The sequence below is a fragment of the Rhinopithecus bieti genome, unplaced genomic scaffold (assembly GCF_001698545.2).
Source record: "Rhinopithecus bieti isolate Rb0 unplaced genomic scaffold, ASM169854v2 scaffold_27022, whole genome shotgun sequence".
Lineage (NCBI taxonomy): Eukaryota > Metazoa > Chordata > Mammalia > Primates > Cercopithecidae > Rhinopithecus > Rhinopithecus bieti.
Genome location: NW_016812251.1, coordinates 211,250 through 233,100, shown reverse-complemented (window position 1 = coordinate 233,100; position 21,851 = coordinate 211,250). Strand labels below are relative to the sequence as shown.

At 47.2% G+C, this 21,851-nt stretch overlaps 1 protein-coding gene across 2 annotated transcripts in view; it reads right to left on the bottom strand.

The window, feature by feature from the left end:
* Positions 1-1,502: 1,502 nt before the first annotated feature.
* HEXA (hexosaminidase subunit alpha) overlaps positions 1,503-21,851 on the bottom strand; it is a 37,461-nt gene continuing 17,112 nt past the window's right edge. Inside the window, exons 2-14 of one of the 2 annotated variants that reach the window (XM_017895812.1) lie at positions 14,412-14,537; positions 13,446-13,511; positions 11,616-11,662; positions 10,994-11,104; positions 9,088-9,189; positions 8,474-8,606; positions 7,053-7,233; positions 5,999-6,085; positions 5,641-5,713; positions 4,184-4,367; positions 3,892-3,982; positions 3,104-3,208; positions 1,503-1,787 (exon numbers count right to left, since the gene is read on the bottom strand). In XM_017895812.1, coding sequence (XP_017751301.1) covers positions 1,724-1,787; positions 3,104-3,208; positions 3,892-3,982; positions 4,184-4,367; positions 5,641-5,713; positions 5,999-6,085; positions 7,053-7,233; positions 8,474-8,606; positions 9,088-9,189; positions 10,994-11,104; positions 11,616-11,662; positions 13,446-13,511; positions 14,412-14,537 — 1,370 coding nt within the window. In that variant the 3' untranslated portion in view covers positions 1,503-1,723. The remainder of the gene's footprint in view (positions 1,788-3,103; positions 3,209-3,891; positions 3,983-4,183; positions 4,368-5,640; positions 5,714-5,998; positions 6,086-7,052; positions 7,234-8,473; positions 8,607-9,087; positions 9,190-10,993; positions 11,105-11,615; positions 11,663-13,445; positions 13,512-14,411; positions 14,538-21,851) is intronic. The other variant, XM_017895813.1, reaches the window with a different exon arrangement.

The window sequence follows — 21,851 nt, the reverse complement described above, 5'->3', positions numbered from 1 at the left end:
GAAGCAGGGTTGCACCTCTGCAGGGTCCTTGTCTGGGGACCACCCCTCCTACAAGCTTCTGGGTAATAGAGGTAAGGGGGCTCCTGTGGTGGGTGCCAGTGCTGGGACCTTAACTTATGTATATCTGGGCTATAGCCCTGGACTTGGCTAGGCTGGGCTATGTGAAAATTCCAAGAATTCTGTTGGTAGAAAATGCCCACCCTATCCTTACAGGAACAGCACAAGGCTAGGCTGGTCTACCTCCCACCAGGACCTCGAAGGAACATGACCCAGGGGCTGAAGGATGGTGTTGAAGGACCGAGTTTTACTCAGATCCTTCTCAGCCCTGCCTTCCCCAAGTTTCTGTATCCACTACACTGTAAGCTTTCTGGAAAAAATGCCTGAAACCTGTCCATTGTACCCCCAGGCCAGGGCCCAGCCAAAGAACTTAACAAATAACAGTTAAGGAAATCCTCACCTAAAATGGCTGCGATGCATTACTGCCCCCGCCTCTGGCCTACAGTGTCACTTCTGCACTTGAAACCACCAGGGGGCAGTCTGGGTCCACGACGAGACATTTCCTTCTAGAGAAAATCACATCTGCCAAGACCCTCTGCAGAGCCACAGTCCACCTTCACACCCTCCATACCACCATCCACTCCCTGCAAATATGCTTTGGGCTGAAAATGGTTGGGAGGAGGGCGATGGAAGTCATCTGCGTTATTTTGGAATTGACCAGGGCCTCTTGAGTCCTTCAAATTCAACAATTTACCACAGGCCCAAGTGCGGCGGCTCACGCCTCTAATTCCAGCACTTTGGGAGGCCAAGGCAAGCAATCATCTGAGGTCATGAGTTCAAGACCAGCCTGACCAATATAATGAAACCTCCATCTCTACTAAAAGTACATAAATTAGATGCACGTGGTGGTGCGTGCCTGTAATTCCAGTTACTCAGGAGGCTGATGGATGAGAATCGCTTGAACCCAGGAGGAAGAGGTTGCAGTGAGCCAAGATTGTGCCACTGCACTGTCAGCCTGGGTGACAGAGTGAGACTCTGTCTCAAAAACAAAAATATAAAAAAAAAAAAACTCACTGACCACAGTGCCTAGAGAACAATATGTGTTTAATAATATTCAAATAATGGTTGTATGAAATTGAAGCAGCAAGAAACCCAAAGGAGAATAGCTCTAGGGGAGGGAGGTGGATGAGTACGCATGGGGGAGAGGCTATTCTATGACCAGGTTGGGTCTGGAGCCCTCCCCACTGTCCAGAACGCCTCCAAGCCCCTACATTTTTCCATATACCAACGCCTTGGAGATGTAATGCAGAAGTAAAGTAAGCAGGCTGAGGATTAGGGCAGGTGTCTGGAATATGTTCAGGAGTGGGAGGGGAGTGACATAGCTCACAGGCTAAGCAGAGTAGGACAAAGGCTACAGGTTTCATTCCCAGCCCTCAACTTAAAAGATCGCAGGGGCAGATACTGACTCCAGCCTGGCTGTGCCCTTACCTAAGGGCCTTTCACACTTTTTTTTTTTAAACACAGGTAATCCATGTTTATTATAGAAATATGCCACATTACTCTTTATTGGATGTGAGTGCCAGCACCAGCCCCTTTCTCTCCAAGCACAGGGGCATGCAGGCAAGGGGCACGCAGGCAAGGGGCTCCGTCCCCCGGCCGGGATGCAGTGGAAGCCTGGCTCCACTACCATTCTCCTACAGCCAGCACCCTCCGCAGTGCCTGGGGCTCAGGTCTGTTCAAACTCCTGCTCACAGTAGCCTACATGGAGGGGTTGGGCCTGGACACCTCGCCTGCAGGAGGATATCAAGAAATGGCAAGATAAGCCCCTCAGAAGGGGCCCCAGCAACACTTTTCACACCCATCAACAGTCTCTCCTTCCCCATTTCGGTGACTCTCAAACTGTCACCGTATACCAGATGTACCTGGTGATCTCACTTCCACAGATTCTCACTTGGGGTGGGGCAAAGTATGGGCAAGAATCTGCAAGCTGAACAGGTGCCTCATGTGATTTTGATACAGGTCTTGGAGGTCCAGAAATGTTGGCAACATCTATTTCTATCCTGCCTATCTCTGTACCCTAACCCCAAATAACTCAATCCCTTTGGAAAATAGGTAGATGTCTGAAAAGCAGCCAACGCTCCTGGCCTACTTAGCCCTCTGTTCCTGATTCTAAAATGCTGTAAATGTGGTGGCATTGGGGGACTTAGGTGCTGTCCTGTCCATGAATATGGACGTGAAATCCTGTCCTTGGGTCTCAGACTATAAACTGACCAATCTCCTTAGGGGACCTCTAGGCATGCTTCCCTTATTATCCAAGTAAGCAACATGCTTAGAGAACCAGCTGGAAGTTACCCAGTGAATGACATAGTTGAGGCTTAGACGTCACCACGCTTGACTCTCAGCCCAGGACTCTGCTCTGCATTACGCTATGTCCCCCAAGTTCTCAAGACCTAGCCAACGAATCAATCAGGGAAATGACTATCTTACACAGGCACATCCCTGACAGAGGCAAAGGTGTCATGAGATCCTGTAAGTCAGCCTGGTTCAAATCCTGCTTCTTAGAGACTCTGGGCAAGGTACTGAACTTCTGTGCTTCAGTGTCTATCTCTAAACTGGGGATAAAAATGCACCTATCTTATGGGGTTGTGGTGAAGACTAAATGAGACAATATGTGTAACAAATTCAGCACAGTGTTTGCCATAAAATACAGTTGTCCCTCAGTATCCACAGGGGATTTGTTTCAGGACCCCCGTGGATACCAAAATCCAAGGATGCTCAAGTCCCTTATATAAAAATGACATAGTATTTAAATATAACCAATGTACAACTTCCCATATACTTGAAATGATCTTGGATTACATATGCCTAATACATATAAATGCTATGTAAATAGTTGTTATACAGTATTTTTTATTTGTATTTTTTTGTTGTTGTATTTTTTTTTCCTGAATACTTTTTATCGCAGTTGGTTGAATCCATGGATGAGGGCCGACTATAAGCCTCTGTAAGTGTTAGCTATTGTTATTCTTCTATTCCTCTCTCTAAGGGGTTCCCCAGCCCTGGATCTGCCCTACCCCGCCTTGCGAAGGCCCCACAGCTTGCTTACCTCAGCAACTCACAGCGGAAGTGTGACAAACGTTCATAGGCAAATGTCAGGTCAGATGTCAATTTGTTGCTCCACAGCCTTTCGGCAACAGCCCCTGCTCTGGGCCTGGAGGAAAGGGGGCATGTGCCAGATTGGGCTCTGTATTCCCTGCAAAGGTGCTGGACATCCACAGGCTGCTACCTCTTACCTAGGCGCCCTGGACTAGCTCAGGCCAAAGGAAGTGATCAATACCTTGTTATGAGCTACAGTCAGGTTGGATGGCTCCCAGAAAGTTCTAGGGCTCAGATGCACCTTCATTAACATGTGGGTAGCAATCCCACTCTCTTCCTCTCTCAAAGATACGGGAATAAGAATAAACCTTGAGGCATCATTAACCACAATGACAGTGACAGCAGCAGATATCCTTAAAATGTAAATTCTGCACAACCAACCACACTTGGTAAGGCTGCAGTGAAAAGAGCAGAAGGAAGCCTTATTACAGGAATCACGGATGCTTGTACTGCATCCTGAGCAAGTCACCGATGTTCTCCCGGCCTCATTATCTCTCTGGGAAGTGAGGTTAACAATCCCTATCCCACATACCTAACGGGTGGCTGGAGGGATATAGATGGAAGTCATGTGGAGAGTGAATATTGCATACAAATCTTCAGAAGGCTCGTCGCATGGCCTGCTCTCTCTCAGGCCTGAAAGGAGGGTACTAGTCCAGAGGTGGCTAGATGGGATTGGGTCTGTAAGGGAGAACCCCTGCTCTCAGGTCCAACCCTCCACCTTCCCCCGAAAACCCTTACCAGAGCCTGGGGACCAGGTTTGTGTTGTCCACATATTCTCCCCACATACAAGCCTCTCCACCAATCACGAGCGCCTTCTGCTCAGGGGTACCTGAGGGAAAACAAGCAACAACAGTCTGGTGATGGTGGGGTACCTCTAGGGTCCGTCTCAACCACCTTCACAACGTGGCCCTCACCCCAGCTAAGTTGTTTCATTTACTAATCGGAAATGTCTGGCCCAGACCTTCCTGCCTCCCATCCTGTGCCCCAGCCCAGCCTCCTTTGGTCAGCAAGGAGAGCTCCCTGCTTTCACCTTCAAATGCCAGGGGTTCCACTATGTAGAAATCCTTCCAGTCAGGGCCATAGGATATACGGTTCAGGTACCAGGGGGCAGAGAGAAGGGCCCGGAAGCCGGCCTTGGTGACCAGTTCCAGCTCCTTCATATAGTTCACTGGAACCTCTTCTCGCCACACCTGTATGATTGTGTCTGGCCGAATCTGTTATAAAAGGTCAAATGGCAGTAAGGACATAAAGCTGAGGAGATTCCTGGGCCTTATTCATACACAGGCAACGTGGGACTACAGGTGTGTGCTCCCTCTGTTCCCCAGCAGCAAAGTATGTCTCTGTGACTCCTGACCATTGAGCTCACACCTCAGGACAGAGGCCAAGGAACCCAGGGCCCTAAGAGGCCTCCCTGCAGCTCTCCTCTCCGTCCCTCTGCAACCTCCCTGTCCACACAGTAATACCAGCTGTGAGCTGAGGGAGGCAAGCAGGGGGACCCAGGAGCTGTCATGTCCAAAAGTCTCCAGATGATTCTGGGAATGGGACAAGGCTCCTAAGAGTCCTTGCATGTGACAGGAGTGGGATCTTACTGATCAACAATAAAGGAGAAGGTAGCCTTGGTCCCACAGACCCAGAAGACCCTAATCTATGATTTAGGAAGAAAAATCCAGCCTATCCAAGTAACCTAGCAGCAGAAATAGATTTTTTTTGGGGGGGACGGAGTCTTGCTCTGTCACCCAAGGTGGAGTGCAACGGCACGATCTCCGCTCACTGCAAGCTCCGCCTCCTGGGTTCACACCATTCTCCTGCCTCAGCCTCCCAAGTAGGTGGGACTACAGGCGCCCACCACCACGCCCAGCTAATTTTTTGTATTTTTTTTAGTAGAGACGGAGTTTCACCATGTTAGCCAGGATGGTCTCGATCTCCTGAGCTCGTGATCTGCCTGCCTTGGCCTCCCAAAGTGGTGGGATTATAGGTGTGAGCCACCGCACCCGGCCCAGAAATAGTTCTTAATCAGGTTTGTAGTGAGGGAAGATAGAAACTCTGACACATAAACCCAGGGCTCATACCACAGCGGCCTTTAGTTTTTTTGAGACAGAGTCTCACTCTGTTGCCTAGGCGTGGAGTGCAGTGGCACATCTGGGCTCACAGTAACCTGTGCCTCCTGGGCTCAAGCAGTACCCCCACCTCAGCCTCCTGATTTTTGTATTTTTTGTAGAGACGAGGGTTTCATTATGTTGGCCAGGCTGGTCTTGAACTCCTAGGCTCAAGCAATCCACCCGCATTGGCCTACCAAAGTGCTTGGATTACAGGCATGAGCCACTGCACCCAGCACTCTGTGGCCTTTCTAGAGAGAAAACGAGAGTGCTCTGACCATTAAAGCCCAATCCAAACCAGGAGGTTCAGTCTCTGTAGAGGCAGGGAGGAGCTGGGGAGACCAGAGGGAGGAACCGCCGGTGGCTTCTTCTCTTCTCTGCCCTGGCTCACCTTTACTTTATTATCAAACACCTCCTGCCACACCACATAGCCCTTGCCATAAGAAGAGACGATGTCCAGCAGCCTGGAGAGGAGAGGAGTGTCTCGTAAGTGTCTGCTTAGCTCAGATGGGCTCTAGACTGTTTGTGCCAGCGCTCTAGGGGTTGAGCCTGGCCAAGGGCCTATTCCTCATTAAGCAGTGTCTTTCCCCAGGGTTGGAAACTGACCACTCCAAACCTGAAAGGACAAAGGACAAGGGAACCCTGCAGGGGCCAGACAATGGCCAAGCAGGGCCTGACTCTGATATGGAAAGGGAGGACCCCACAGGAGGACCCCCAAGGGACCCCACCTGCCCTCCTTCCCTCCTCACGTCTGGATGTAGAAGGACTCCAGCTGCTTGAAGTCCTCACCGAAGCCTTTCTTCCTCATAAAGTCTTGGATATCTGGGTTGGACTTCCTGAATCCCAAGAGAAAATGAAGATTAATATTTCAACATCCTGAAAGCCTAATGCCTGGGGATTAGTCACCTGGCCCCCTATAACTTCCTCTTTTCACCTGAAAAATCAAATAAGCAAGGATCTCAGAAGCCCTACATGTAGAAGTGTGACCAAGCAAAGGTATGTGAAGCAGGTGGGCTATTGACACAGGTTGAGAAAGGCTGAGTCTGGACCTGAAGAGTTTTAAGTTCAAACTCCCAAAGAGAAACCATGTTAATCCTCTTAACATTAAACCATGTTAATCCTCTCTGACTGCAACATGAGGATCCAAGGTCTTAACTTAAGAGCTCCAGCACACTGGATTCCGGCTTTCCTATCTGCTCTTCCAGTTGGATGACAAGCCTTGCTGTCTATTACCTGCTGCAGATCCCTTGCGTTACAACGTCCACATTTTGCTCACATTGTTCTCCTTCTGGAATATTCTCCCCTGCTCACATCTCCAAAAAGCCAAATCATTTCCCCAGATTCAGCTCTGGTGCCCTCTTCTCAAAGAAGCCCCTCAGTCTCTTTTGAGCTCACCAGAACCAAGGGTTTGGACTTTACAACTGAATACTAATTAGACACTGTCATCTATTAGTCTTGAATTCTGTGTCTTGACTCTTCAACCAGACAATTTTAAGCCTTCATAAACAGGGATTATTTTTCTCTATCCTGAACTTTTCCAAGACAATTCTGTGTCCAGGGCTGGTTTTTCTATCAATACCTCAAGGATATGAGAGTAGGAAGGAAGAGGTTCACAGTGAACGCCTTGCCCAAATCAGGTACGATCTCTATGTAGATGGGCAGAGGAAGGCCTAAGCCCTGAGCAATGTGAGTCCATACAGACCACTGAGAGCAGCAGCTGAGCTAAGTGGCCCCTCGGGGGCTAACATCTATTCTAAGTAAGCAACTGATCAGGCCACAAAGGGAAGATCAAAGGGCTCATACCAGCAGGTGAAATCAACCTCATCTCCTCCAAGATGAAGATAAAAATCTGGGAAGACAGAGCTGATCTCCAAGAAGAATGCGCTCATGAACTCATAGGTATTGTTGAGACTGGGATTCACTGGTCCAAAGGTGCCAGAGGGCTCAGACCCAGAGTAGCAAGGAGTCAGTAATCCAGGGATACCTAAGCCAACAGAAAACCCCATACGAGTGTCACAAATACATAAACCCCCAAGCACAGTCCTACATGTAAGGACACAAGTCACACAAAGTAAGACAAGTGTATTCATAAACATCACACACATTTAGGTAGGCACTCACAGACACTGGTAGTCACCACCATTTAGTCGCAGCAAAAAGATACAAATATATCCACAATCATAGACAGGCAGAGGCTGAGTTTCAGCTAGACAACTGTCAGTGCACACACTCTTGCCTTGACACACTGCTTCTAGCAGGCACCACCCTTGCTCCCAAGGTTGCTCTCCTCACAGGCCTTTAGGAGGGGTCTAATCCAGCCAAACTGGCAAAATCTTTCTTCTCTATCTCCTCCTGTAGGTGGGGTCAACCATTACCCAGAATCTTATTACATTTCCTAAGGAGTATCTCCCTTGGCCCAGAGACTACTTCCTGCTGCTGAGGTCACAAGATATCTTCGGGGTTTTGTTGTTGTTGTTTGTTTGTTTTTGAGACAGAGTCTTGCTCTGTCACCCAGGCTGAAGTACAGTGGCACGATCTTGGCTCACCGCAACCTCTGCCTCCTGGGTTCAAGTGATTCTCCTGCCTCAGCCTCCCGAGTAGCTGGGATTACAGGCTCCTGCCACCACAACTGGCTAATTTTTGTAATTTTAGTAGAGATGGAGTTTCACCATGTTGGCCAGGCTGGTTTTGAACTCCTCACCTCAGGCGATCCACCCACCTTGGCCTCCCAAAGTGGTGGGATTACAGGCGTGAGCTACCACGCCCGGCCAATATCTTCAGTTTTCTATCAGGCCAGTAGCCCTTTTCAACCGTCATTCAACCTGCGTTGGGGACTCACACTGGAGGGCGGAGGGTATAGGGAAGAAAGGGAGCAGGGGTAGTGACTGACTCTGACCTCTGCAGGCTGCCCTTGGGCTTCTTTCTTTCAGATTCTACCCTGGTGGTCAGATTCCTCAGCATCCACTCTAGGCACAACTACCTGCAACGGCCTCTAAGAAAAATGTGCCCTTACATAGTCTAACAGTACATATTTTAATAGTAAGAAGTGGCCTCCACTGCCCAAAGTGAGTTCTTCCTATCTAAATTCCCAGGTGGAAGAAGTCAATGGAAAACATTCTTCCAAGGAACAAGGCTGGAATATGCCACTTCCATGAGCCAGTGCCCTGAAGCTTCACTCTGAGCATAATGAGCAGAGTCCCTCTGGCCACAGACATCATTCTTACCTGGTCCCCAAGACAAAGTGTGGCCAGGAGTGTCAAACTCTGCAAGCACGCGGATACCCCGGAGCCGTGCGTATTCAATGACCTCCTTCACATCCTGTGCTGTGTAGATGTGGGTGACAGGGTTGTAGGACCCCTGAAAGGCACAAGACACCCTTCAGGTTCACATTTCCTGAAAGCTAGCAGAGTAGAAGATACTCAAAATACCCACAAGACTCCCCAGACATCAGAAACCTGCCCATAGCCCTTTGGTGTCAGGGACTATCTTCAAAAAACTTGATCCTAATTTCCCAGAAGTTATCACATCTGTTTTATCTGAGTATCATAATGCCAGTGAGATAATCATGGCAGGTATTAATATTAAGTCCATTTAACAGAATATAAATAAATAGAAAGGGAATAAGGCCAGAAGAGATTCTCTCCTGAAGGTCACAAGGAAAATTACTGGCAAAGTTTTGGACTTCAACTCAAGTCTCCTGACTCCAAATCCAGCGTCCTTCCCCTATATTGGTCTAAAACCGACTGGCTAGGATGAGAGACCCTGTTCTTGCCAGGAGGGCCACAGCCAGATTCAGACACTGACCCATAAACTTGGTCTGAGTGAAATGGGGACATACCTTTCTCATGAGCTCTGGAAAAGTGAAGCTCTCATATGGGAAGGAAGGATCATCTACCAGATGCCAGTGGAACACGTTCAATTTATTGTACGCCATGACATCCTGTAGGTTAAGGTGCACACTGTGACCATCACAGTCTCTCCCGTTTCAGCCTCAAACTTGCAATGTTGGGCAGGCTCTCAGGCCGCTCCTCACACCCCTACAGGCTTGACCTGCCTCAGCTCTCAATTAAGTGTCTATGGGGTCTCTCTATCAAACCTTCCCATCAGGGAGGGATGGCATGGAGGGAAGGCCCAGCACACTTCTACTTTTCTCAGAACACATCCAAAGATGGATGATAGAAGTGGTCCTTCCTCTTTTCGAAATAAATTCTGGCCACATTAAGAGGAGGGCTGCAGCTACTGTGGTACCCTGGAATCTTCCAAAAGCCTGAAGAGCAACCCTTCCTCTTGCCGTTTGTGTTGTCTGACTGATGTTAATCCCAACTGTGAGACCTCCTGGGAACTTAGTAGTCTCTTAACTCATAATCTCAGAGGCCAAGGCTGGCAGATGTGTTGCCTCCTTTGGTTTCGTCACAGGAGCAAAGGAAAAGGCAGACACAGGAACTGGATTGCAAACTGTCAGATAAGACTGCACATTAAAACTCAAGAGAGCTAGGAACTTCCTAGGTAAGGCTTTTTTTTTTGAGACATAGTCTTGCTTTGTCACCCAGATTGTAGTGCAGTGGCGCAATCTCAGCTCACTGTAACCTCCACCTCCCAGGTTCAAGGGCTTCTTGTGCCTCAGCCTCCTTCCTTCACTCATTCATTTTATTTATTTATTTATTTATTTTTGGGACAGGGTCTCTGTTGTCCAGGCTGGAGTGCAGTGGTACAATCACAGTTCATGCATCCTTGATCTCCCCAGGCTCAGGTGACCCTCCCACCGCAGCCTCCTGAGTAGCTGGAACTACAGGTTTGCGCCATCATGCCTGGCTAATTTTTTGTATTTTCAGTAGAGATGGGGTTTCACCGTGTTGGTCACACCAGTCTCAAACTCCTGAGCTCAGGCAATCCACCCGCCTTGGCCTCCCAGAGTGCTAAGATTACAGGTGTGAGCCACTGCACCGGGCCAGAGGCTTTGAACATCTCTCTCCTATGACCTTCTCCTAACTAAAGTTAGCTCTGCTGGCCAAGTGTGGTAACTCATGCCTGTAATCCTACCACTCTGGGAGGCCAAGGTGGGCAGATTGCTTGAGCCCAGGAGTTCAAGACCAGCCTGGGCAACACGATGAAACCCCAGCTCTACAAAAAAAAAAAAAAATTGAGACCCTTTCTCAAAAACAAATAAATAAAGTTAGTTCTGCCAATGAAGCCAATTCCCCTAAACATTTGTATCCCTGGAAACAGCCTGAACATTGATCTATGGTAGCCTGTAAGGTAGATTTAAGTCACACTTTGTTATTTTTTGAGTCTTGGAGCAGCTCATCTTCTACATTTTTCCCAGGAGCTCATAGAGTTACATACATTCTCTCTCTTTTTTTTTGAGACGGCGTCTCACTCTTTCACCCAGGCTGGAGTGCAGTGGCGTGATCTCCAACCACTGCAACCTCTGCCTCTCAGGTTCAAGCGATTCTCCTGCCTCAGTCTCTCAGGTAGCTGGGATTACAAGCATGCGCCGCCATGTCCAGCTAATTTTTGTATTTTTAGTAGGGACGGAGTTTCACCATGTTGGCCAGGCCGGCCTTGAACTTCTGACTTCAGGTGATCCGCCCACCTCGGCCTGCCAAAGTGTTGGGATTACAGGTGTGAGCTACCACACCCAGTCCATACATTCTCTAACTCTTTAAGAATTTGGAACTTGGTCTGTCCGTTGCTCCATCACCCCAGAACTCTTAAGTGTGAAGAAAGCCTTACGGCCTGGGTACCAGAGTGTCCAGGATGCTAGAGAGTGGTAGGTAATGGCGAGATGTATCCAACAGCAAGCCCCGGTGAGGAAAGCGGGGAAAGTCCTCGATCTCAGTCTTGTTGATAAAGAACTGTGCAGAACAAACATTGAACATGTCAGATTCAAAGGAAGCTTACTACGGGGGCACAGGGAGATGAAGATACCTCTCCCAGGATTCTTAAAAAGCCAATCTTTGACTGTTCTCAGGGTCACTCTCTCGCCAAATGCTCCCCACCTCTATAAATGACCATGAGCAGCCACCTTCCCATAGAGCAATTGTGCAACGCCGGCCTAATACAACTGTCCCATACACCACTCAGCCTAAAAATTCTGGATTTTCCTGTTAACATAGTTCATTTTCTTCAAAGCAGTGTGGCCTCAAGGTCATTACTAAATGATGACTCAGGGGAACCAAATTACAGTGATTCCAAACAGACCAAATCTAACAAACCAGTTTTCCACCCACATCTCCTCTTCCATTTCTACTGGGGCTATCTCAAGTCACCAGGATCCTAAGGCAAAACAAGATTTTTCTAGGATTCTCAACATTGGGATCAAACCCCAGAGATGAAAAAGCAGCCCTTTTGAGGGTCCACACTTACTGTGCCCTCAGCAGATTTCCAAACAAGCTGGCTAAAAGTCTCCAGACCTAGGAAGAAGTAGAGAGGCAGAGTAAAGACTCAGGGAGTGGAGAAACAGGTGTATCTATTTGGAAGGTTCTCAATGTAGCAGAGCGTAATGTTTGGGTACACAGTGAAAATGGATGTAGTGTAGGCTTGACAATTTTTAACACTGATGGAAAGGGGATATTAGGAAGCCAGTATCCATCTTTACTCTGTATTTCATTTTGGGAGATGTCAGAGTAAGGGTTTTAGTGCCCCTTCTTACAACACACTAACTTTCAAAACCCACATACCTCTCATCTATATTTCCTGTGCCTTGACAAGAATATTGAGAAGAGAGGCCAAGACATATACTCATGAGGACAGACACAGGGACAAGTCAGCCTGCAAGGCTTTCCATGGATAACCCCTATCAGGAGCTGACAGAGTTGAGAAAAGGGGTCCCAGAATAAATTGTGAGAAAGTGATCATAAGCTTGGGTTTCCAAGGAGCCTGGGTTCATGGCTGGATCTAGAAAATTAAAAAAACATCATCCACTCTTCCTCTTCAGAGACTGAGAAGAGACCCAGCTATAGGGAGCTGAGGTGTGGTGGACAGCAACTGCCTCAGAAGGACTCCCCTAGTCCACTGACACTGTCTCCTAGAGTCTAGCAAGGCCCACACACAGGTATGTTGAATCCAGGGCATTGTATGTTCTCAACAGCTGGGGACCCTCTTCTGGAAACCCTGCAGAAGCCCCATGAAAAATTATCAGAGTCCCCAATTTCAAAGTGAAAGAATCCATGAGACTTCAGCAGTCACTCAGCACCTGATTTGAGCAGACTGCTAGTGTACTGTTTTGGCTTCTCCCCACTCTGACTCTGACACCCAGCATTCTGGAGTCCGAGGTCCTCCCTTACCATCGGCACCTGCACCAAAGGTACAAGAGGGCAGGAAGGGGAGGCAGCATGCTGTTGTTCCAAGCATAGAAGTGGGGAAAGGGAAGGAAGACAAACCAAAGCAAGGTGTGGAATTCCGAGAGAATTTCCCTCATCATTCACCAGCAGAGGGTTTACCAAAAGTGGGAGAGGTACTTGGCTAAGTCTATATCTAAGCACCAAATACCTTCTCAGTAAACCCAGAGGAAGGGCAAGGGCTGACAGTTTAGCAAGTAAACTCATTTTCTCCAGAAATAATGTAGTTCTAAATATTTCACTACTATTTATCTTTTCTCTTGCATGTATCTATTTCTTTTGTTATAGTTTTCCTTTTACAAAATACCTTTCCAATTACATGTCTTTAGCAAGAGCTGGATGCGCAATGTCTGTGGTAGCATCATTCCCCCTGTCCCCCAGCTACCTGTCCCCTGCTGACGCCTAGAGCGTCAGCCCGCAGACTCCCCCACTGCTTCCCAGAGCCCCTGCTGATGCTGCACAGGGTAAAACCTGTCAACTTCCAGGGACAGCTCCATGGAGATGGGAAAACACGCCAACTGTTCCCATAAAGAAAGCTTCCTGGCTGGGCGAGGTGGCACACACCTGTAATCCCAGAACTTTGGGAGGCTGAGATGGGTGGATCACTTGTACTCAGGAGTTCAAGACTGGCCTGGGCAACATGGTGAAATCCCATCTCTACTAAAAATACAAGAATTAGCTGGGCGTGGTGGCGGGCACTTGTAATCCCGCTACTTGGGAGGCTAAAGAGGGAAGACTGCTTAAGCCTAGGAGGCAGAGGTTGCAGTGAGCAGGGACTGGGCTACTGAACTCCACCAACACCAACCTTCCCACATCATCCTTTCTCTCTCTCTTTTAATCAGCCCCAATTTGTTACCTCGGAGAGCTCCCCAGACAGTCTCAGAGAGGAGTAAACACTGGTCATCATTTATGGTCAGGGTATCTGAAATGACAGAAATGAACTCATTTAGTTGGTTAAGGTTTTCTATTCTCAGATTATAGACCAGATATTCTATATAAATCATTGGATTAAAAAAATAAAACAGTAAGACCATACATTTTAAAAAATCTTTCAATGAGGAGACGTCCCCAGAGCAAGACAGCTATAGGATGGGCTGGTCTGGGGCCAGAGTGGGAGGGTGGTCACCACAGTGATTCTATAGACCCTGCATGATGATGTACAGCAAGAGTCAGGCTGGAGCAGAGTTCTGTACAAAGCACCACCTACCTCATGGGTCAGTTTCCACAGCAGAAAGATGAAAGAAGTCTTCTCCTGGCAAAGGGAACAGGGATGCCTGCAGTGGGGAGTACAGCATGCAATGCTCCCAATGCCTTTGTAATCACCCTCCTTTCCCTTTCCTCTGTGTTTCGGCTACTTCCTCCAAGAATGTGAGGAAGCCAAAACTCAAATGTTCACTTTGGAGTCTGAGAAGTCCCCAAATGCTGCTCAGGGAAGACAGGAGGCAGTCACTGGACTGAATACTTAACTTCATCTCAGTGTAAGTGACCAGAACCCCTTCTTTCCCCCAATGTAGGGTCTATTAGAGAAAACTAGCGAAGTATACACTTTCCTAAAATAGAAATGTATTCAGTCCAGCAGGTAGGTATCCTGTGGGACTCAGTGAAGAGCTACTGCGATGTTCCACAGCCAACCTTTAGCACTGGTTCAGTTTCTGCATAGGAAAAAACTCATCTTCCATGGCTCTCAGCACTTGGTGACCCTCGGTCCCCATGGTCAAGGGGGACTCCAGGCCGAGCATCAGCAGTTTAGGCCAGGCCATCCAGAGTTACAGCTTCAGACAAGAGACTGCTCTTCTAAGACAGGGAACAGGATGATACTCACAATTCTCCACCGACTCCAAAGTAGGAAGCTGGTTACATCCAGATGTGACTACAGAGACAACCAACACATTCTTCTCTGGTGTATGCTGTTTTCCTGGGAAGACAGGGTAAGCTTGGTGTGGCCAACCTGCCATTAGAAGCAACAGGTAAAACCAAGGCCCTGGCCGGGCGCGGTGGCTCAAGCCTGTAATCCCAGCACTTTGGGAGGCCGAGACGGGCGGATCACGAGGTCAGGAGATAGAGACCATCCTGGCTAACATGGTGAAACCCCGTCTCTACTAAAACAACACAAAAGCTAGCCGGGCGAGGTGGCTGGCGCCTGTAGTCCCAGCTACTCGGGAGGCTGAGGCAGGAGAATGGTGTAAACCCGGGAGGCGGAGCTTGCAGTGAGCTGAGATCCGGCCACTGCACTCCAGCCTGGGCGACAGAGCGAGACTCCGTCTCAAAAAAAAAAAAAAAAAAAAAAAACCAAGGCCCTAGCTCTAGTACCTCAGCTCATACGCCTGTGGTAAAGGAAGGGGAGGACATGGCATTTACCCTTGGTGTAGGCACTGCCTGATCATCTGTTCAGCTGTTTCATTCCGGTTGTGCCCCTCTTCTCCTTAGTAGCCGCCCTGACCCATGTCTGAATGCTCTGGGTGACAGCTATTCTTAACCAGGGCTCTATATTTCTGGCTGCCCTTGGCCTGTACCAAACAAACAATTCCATGACCTCAACAACTGCTTCTGACTGAGAGGCAGCTCTAGAGCATGCTACTCTCAGTGTGTGGTCTGCAGATTAGCTGTCAATTTGCAAACTGTGTTACTGGTTGGTTACTATATAGAAAACTTACATGAAGCCTGAATGTAAATCAGTTATGTCAGAGTGAACACACTGTCTAGTTCTAACATTTTTTCATAAAAGATTTTCTTTTTTTTTTGAGACGGAGTCTCGCACTGTCGCCCAGGCTGGAGTGCAGTGGCCGGATCTCAGCTCACTGCAAGCTCCGCCTCCTGGGTTCATGCCATTCTCCTGCCTCAGCCTCCCGAGTAGCTGGGACTACAGGCGCCGGCCACCTCGCCCGGCTAGTTTTTTGTATTTTTTTTTTTAGTGGAGACAGGGTTTCACCGTGTTAGCCAGGATGGTCTCGATCTCCTGACCTCGTGATCCGCCCGTCTCGGCCTCCCAAAGTGCTGGGATTACAGGCTTGAGCCACCGCGCCTGGCCAAGATTTTCTTGAAGAAGAGATCAGTTTTACATTCTGGTACATATGCTTCTTATCTCATTGCAGATTGGCATATTAAGTAGTACTGCTCTTGAGGGCTCCAGATGAAGGGTTTCCAGTTTTGCAAAAGCCTAGGAGCTAATGGAGCAGATGACAGAAGGATCTCCCATGCAGAGGAAGCCTGAAATGATGCAACTGATACCTCAGAGAAGGTCAGGGTCACCAGTCCATCTTGCTTCCTTCCTTCCTCTTCCCAAACAGGTTCTCTGTCCAAGGTAGATTTTACCCTAACAGTGAAGGGTCATCCAGTATGAGCCAACGTAGTACCTAATATAGCTTTACAGACCCTTGCCTATGCAGAAAAAATGCCAAGCCAAAATATGAATACACTGTCTCTTCTCACCTTCCTACTGGTTCTCCCCTGTGATTTTCAGGATGGCTCTGATGTTATAGCCCCAAGGCTTAACTTAATGAACCCCTCTCTATTCTATTCTTTCCTGGAGAAACATTCATCCCACTGGCAACACAACATCCATGACTTTTTATGGCACTGCAATGTCAGAGATAGGATGGCCTGGCAGAAGGCAACGAGAGAGAACTCAGAACCAAATTGGAATCTCAGATGTTACTCATCTCCAGGCAGAGGGAATCCAAGCACTCAGATCATCTCAAGAAAGCCTGCTCAGACCTCTTGAGCACTACCACATGGCTGTATCTCAGCTCTTAGGTCTGCCAAGAAGCAAGCCAATAAGGGGTCCTTTCCTACCATCATGAATAAACACATTCTTTCCCTTACCAGTAAATACCATGGATCCCCACACCAATACCTGCCTCCATTCTGCAAAGAGGAGGGAATCTGAAGCAACTCTGGGCCAGGTCAATTCACAACTCCATTCTCAAACCCTAAAATTACATTGTTACAACACAAAGGACAAGCAGACCTTCAAGGTGAAGACCATACTAAAGGCAGAGTCTGTAGGGCCATCCAAGCAGACAGGCTACAAACCCATCTCCACACGAGATTCTACAGGGAGACCAATGAGGACTTAACCTAGGAGCAAGGGTGAGGAAAAACTATACCCCATCCTCTGCCTTGTCCCCACTCCCAACCCCACAATCATGGAGCCCCAATATCATTGTGTGGAGAGCTCATCTGCATATCTACCCAGGCAGCCATCCAAAAGACAGCCAAAGTCCTGAGCTTTAGTTCTAATCCACTGGGGCTCAGCATGCCACATAAGGAGAAATCACAACTAATCCATATGCAACTACCGTGGCTCGCCGCCCTCATGACAAAACAAGAGAGGCTGCACAAACACCAGGTTTATCTGAACTATTACTTGGAAGACAGAAAAATACCTAATCTCTCGTCTTTTTAAAATTTATTTTTCTAAAACACACCTGTACTGCACTCCCTAAATCTGTAGTCTTTTGGAGACTCACAGACTCCCTCGCAGATCTGCTGAATAGGAAAGCACTTTTTTTCCCAGAACAATGCCCCTAATTTAAGGGCTGTTTCTCCAGAATTACAATTCTTCCAGTGCCCGCCATCAATCTCATGGTGAAGAATCCCTGTCCGAAGTTTTCTCAGTGACTCATCTGGGTTTGGGCTGAAAGAAGTATATACAGGGGCATGGCTGCTGTTTAAACAAATTATGAGAGGGATGTCTGGGGGAGGCGGCAAAACGAGAGCTGGCAAAACAGCAGGGACACTAGGTCACTGAAAATGATGTAAATAGGGTATCACCACTGTGGTTTTCCGCCTCCAAGTTGCTACTCTGCCTGGCTATGAAGAGGGCAGGAAATAGGCAGGGGACAGTAGTACAGCCGCCTCTACACACACCCGCCCACAACCTGAACACTGAGAAGCACCGATGTGTGGGAAGCACGGTATGGCAAACAGCCCGGTCAGCCAGCAATGTCATGAGCACATGTGCTATGAGTCCAGCGGGGACAGCAGGAAATTGAGAAGCCTCCAGAGCTTAGGAGGCAGCATGAAAAACAGACCAGAGGGCTGGGAAATCAGGACAGGCTGCTTCTGGTTCTGGTTTTGCTGCTGCCAAGCTGAGCAAGTCTCAGGGCTCCCATTTCCTCCCCTGTAAACAATGGCAGGGTGGGACCAGATTCCAGCTACTTCTCTTCAGATCTAAGACCTTGTGATTCCACAGACAGATAATACACTCCAGGGTCCCATTCCAGGACCACAGCCTCCTACCTCTGCAGCTCACTCATCTCCCTGCTTTCATGTAAACCTACTCTTCTCTTTGGGTTCACTGAAAACTTTGTATCTTTTTAAAAAATCAAAACAGTAGTACAGGCCTGATGTGGTGGCTCAGGTCCATAATCTCAGCACTTTGGGAGGCTGACGAGGGCGGATCACTTAAGGTCAGGAGTTAAGAGACCAGCCTGGCCAACACACAGTGAAACTTGGTCTCTACTAAAAATACAAACAAATTAGCTGGGCATGGTGGTGTGCCCTGTAATCCCGGCTACTCAGGAGGCTGAGGTAGGAGAATCACTTGAACCCAAGAGACGGAGGCTGCAGTGAGCAGAGATTGCACCACTGCACTCCAGCCTGGGCAACAGACTGAGACTCTGTCTCAAAAAAAAAAATAAATAAATAAATAAATAAATAAATAAATAAATAATCAAACAGTACTACCAAAGAGTAGAAAATGTTTACAATTAAAAAAAACAAAGTATCTTTGGCACCCTTCCTTAGTCCCCTCAGTAAAGAGATAAACATCACTGGTAGTTTTCTACCCCTGTAGTACCTTGTAGTGTAATTTTGCCTTAGCCTTATTCATCACAGACAGGTCATCTCTGGACATGGAATTCTGAGAACAAGGACACTCCTACCACCCAAGTCCTACTGTTGAACCTTCTCCAGACTCCAGTACTATGACCCGTCTATTTCCCTTCTGTTTTCAGTCCTCTCTCATCCTTGCTTCCTTCCCTGCTGGCCTATGTGTGGTGATCCATCACCTCAAACACAATCTAGCCAATACTCTCAGCGATCTGTCTCTTTTCTGCTGTCACAACCAATGGGCAAAACTTTCAACCCTGGATCAATCTAACATCTGCCTGCTGTGCCCCTGACCCTGGCTACTGTACCCTACTGGAGGGAAGGGAGAAAAGCCACAAAAGAGCAGGATTGGACCACTGCAAAATCATGGTCTCTATCTTGGCTGGGCCTGTGATGCTACCCTGAAAATCTCCTATCTCCACCTTTGCTTCATTCTATTTTCTACACCTTCCTCAAGTCTACTTGATCACCACCTCCCTTATGCTCAGCAGATAATCAGAAGAGAAATTTCAACCATCCCTACCCTCTTCCCCTCTCCCTGCTGACAAAAATATCTGCAACACACACACCCGCCTGTACCCTCTCCCAGACCTCCACCTTGATGGAAGGGGTTTCTTTTCACCTGTGCTCTGGAGCTCTTCTCAGTCTCCTCTCGTATAAATTATTTCCCCTTTTCCCAAAGCCTTCAGATTATTTCTTTCAACGCTCATCAGCATTAAAATGTTTGCAATCTTCCTGGTCTCAACTGCATGTCACCTCAAACACTCACTGTTTCTTTTGCCTTCCTGCCACAAAGACACTCTAGAGGAAATGTAGCCTAGGCAGCTAAGAACCTGAACTCCAAAGGAAGACAGATCTGGATCCAAATCTTGGTTCTAACACTTTCTAGCTGCAGGCCTTCCCTAGGCAAGTTATTTACCCTCTCTAAGCTGCAGTTTCCTCAACTGTAAAATGGGGGTCATAATACCTATATAATTGGGCTGCTAGGAAGGTTAAAAGAGTTAATACATGTAAAGTGTTTAGCTCAGGGCCTGGCACATGGTAAGTGCTCATGTTGGTTATGCTTAGTATTCTCTTTTTAGCTGCTTCCTTACAACCTATCTATTCCTCAATCCACTATAATCTGGCTTCCTTCACCACCACTTCTCTCAAAATGGCTTCACCAAAGTCCTGTGGTTCTGTAACCAAATTCAAGGGACTCTTTTCAATTCATTCATTCATTCGACAGTAATTTACTGAATGCTTACTATGTGCCAGGGGACATATAGTAAGTGCTAGGGATACAGCAGTGGTCAAAACAGACAAAAATCCCTGCTGTCAGAGAGCTAATAGAAACTACTCACTCCTTCTGGGACCTCTTGACAGCATCAGACATCCCTGACCTTCTTGAAACTAAACTCCCTTAGCTTAGGGGACAGTGCTCTCTTGGTTTTCTTTCTAACTCCTTGAATATGCTTCTTCATTCTACTTCTCCTTCACCAACCCCAACATGCTAGTGTTACCCAGGGTGTCCAAGGTTCCAAACTTCTCTTTTTCCCTTCCCTTACACTCTCCCTAGACAACGTCATCCACTCCCACAGCAGGCCAATGACTCCCAAATCTATCTTTCCAAGGCAACTCTTCTTCTGGAGCTGTAGACTTGTATGCCTCCACGCAAATGTCTCAAAAGCCACTTGAATCTTAAACATAAAACCAACCTAACTCTTCATTCCTCCTCCTGGCTGATCCTCTCTCTCACTTTGATAACAGCCCCATCTATTTAGCTACACCAGAAATCTCCTTCTTCTACACCTTCCATCTAACTGAGTAGATCACAAGTTCATTAACTCAAAATAACATTTACAGACTGTCTGCTATCTCAAACATTGTGTTAAGCACTGAGATTACAACAGTAAAAAGACTTCTTAAAAGTCTTACAATTACACAATACTTATAATCTCTTAACATATCGCCATTTTCCCAACCCCACTGGGCCAAAGCCTTAATTCGGCCTCTTGTAATTTCTCACCTGGATGACTATAAAAAAATCTCCCAGGCAGTCTTCCCCTGCCTCCAGGAATACCCATGTCAATCTACTATCCTCAGGGATATTAGAATATGAAGATAGGAGCATGACAATCTCTGCTTAAAATCTTCCAATGGCTCCCATAGGTTTCAGAATAAAGTCCAGAATTCACTGGGTAATCATAAGAAAAGGCCTTGTCTTTTTCTGCTCCTGTGCAGGAACTCTCACAATGAACAATGAACTCTGTCCTGAAAATGCCATATTTTCTCCATATTTTTCTTTGCACATATTGCTTCCTCCAATTGAAACAAACTTTGCCTTCCCTCCACATCTCTCCCAATTAAGAAACAGCTCTGTTTTCCTTTTAGGAAACTTTTCTGTTATTTCCCTGCCCTTTCCTAAGAGACCCTATGTAATCATGCAGCAATGTATACATACACTTTTCAAAACACTTATCTTAAGATATGCTGTTTATTTGTCTATCTCCCCACCTAGGTTGTGAGTTCCTCAACAGGAGGGACTAATCTCAGTGTCTTTGTATTCCCAGTGCCTGACACACTGCAGTCATTCAATACATGTTTGCTGAAAAAATGAATGATGTTGGAATTTACAAAATGCATATTTAATGTTATGATTGTGCTATGTGATAATCAGGCATAAATAGCAAGTAGTTAATGTAGAGATTACTTTTATATCCTCAAACCTAGTATTTCTGAAATCCTGAGACTGGGGTGGGCGATGCTAAGACACCCAGACTTACACAAACTGCCTTTTCAGACACTGCTCTGAAGACCTCTGGATCCATAAATTCCAAGATTTAGGTCTTTCCACTTCTCTGAAAGGAAGAACTCATTTCTGTATTAGGGTAACTAATAACTATTAGGGTAACCTGGAAACTATCAATCTTTACCTCAGTGCAAAATAGCCTTTCCCTCCACTACCCCTGTTCCCTCCTGAATCAAAACAGTTCTATCGTATCAATGTGTTTGATTCACAGAATCCTAGCAGTATGTAAAAAAAAACACATTGGTTTCAGTTATAAAGTGGTACTTGATTTTGCTTCTGGATTGGAAACTAAGAAAGGCAACCCAGCCTTGGCCACCTTCCCACTCTTTAATGTCTACTCTGTCCCCATATCCCCTGGTACCCTCCTAGGCTGGTGCCAAAGTTTGTTCCCATGCCCACTTTGTTCTCTTCCCCCTCCCACCTTTGTAAACATCATATCCAGGTTTCATCTCCCCCATATTCAGCCTAATAAAAGCCCATTATATCATTCATTTCCCACTCATTTCTTCATTCCAACCAAGATATATTGAGCATTTAATGTGCATTAGGAACTGTGCTAGGTGCTGGGGCAGTTAAAAAGAAAAACAAGGCCAGGCGCGGTGGCTGAAGCCTGTAATCCCAGCACTTTGGGAGGCCGAG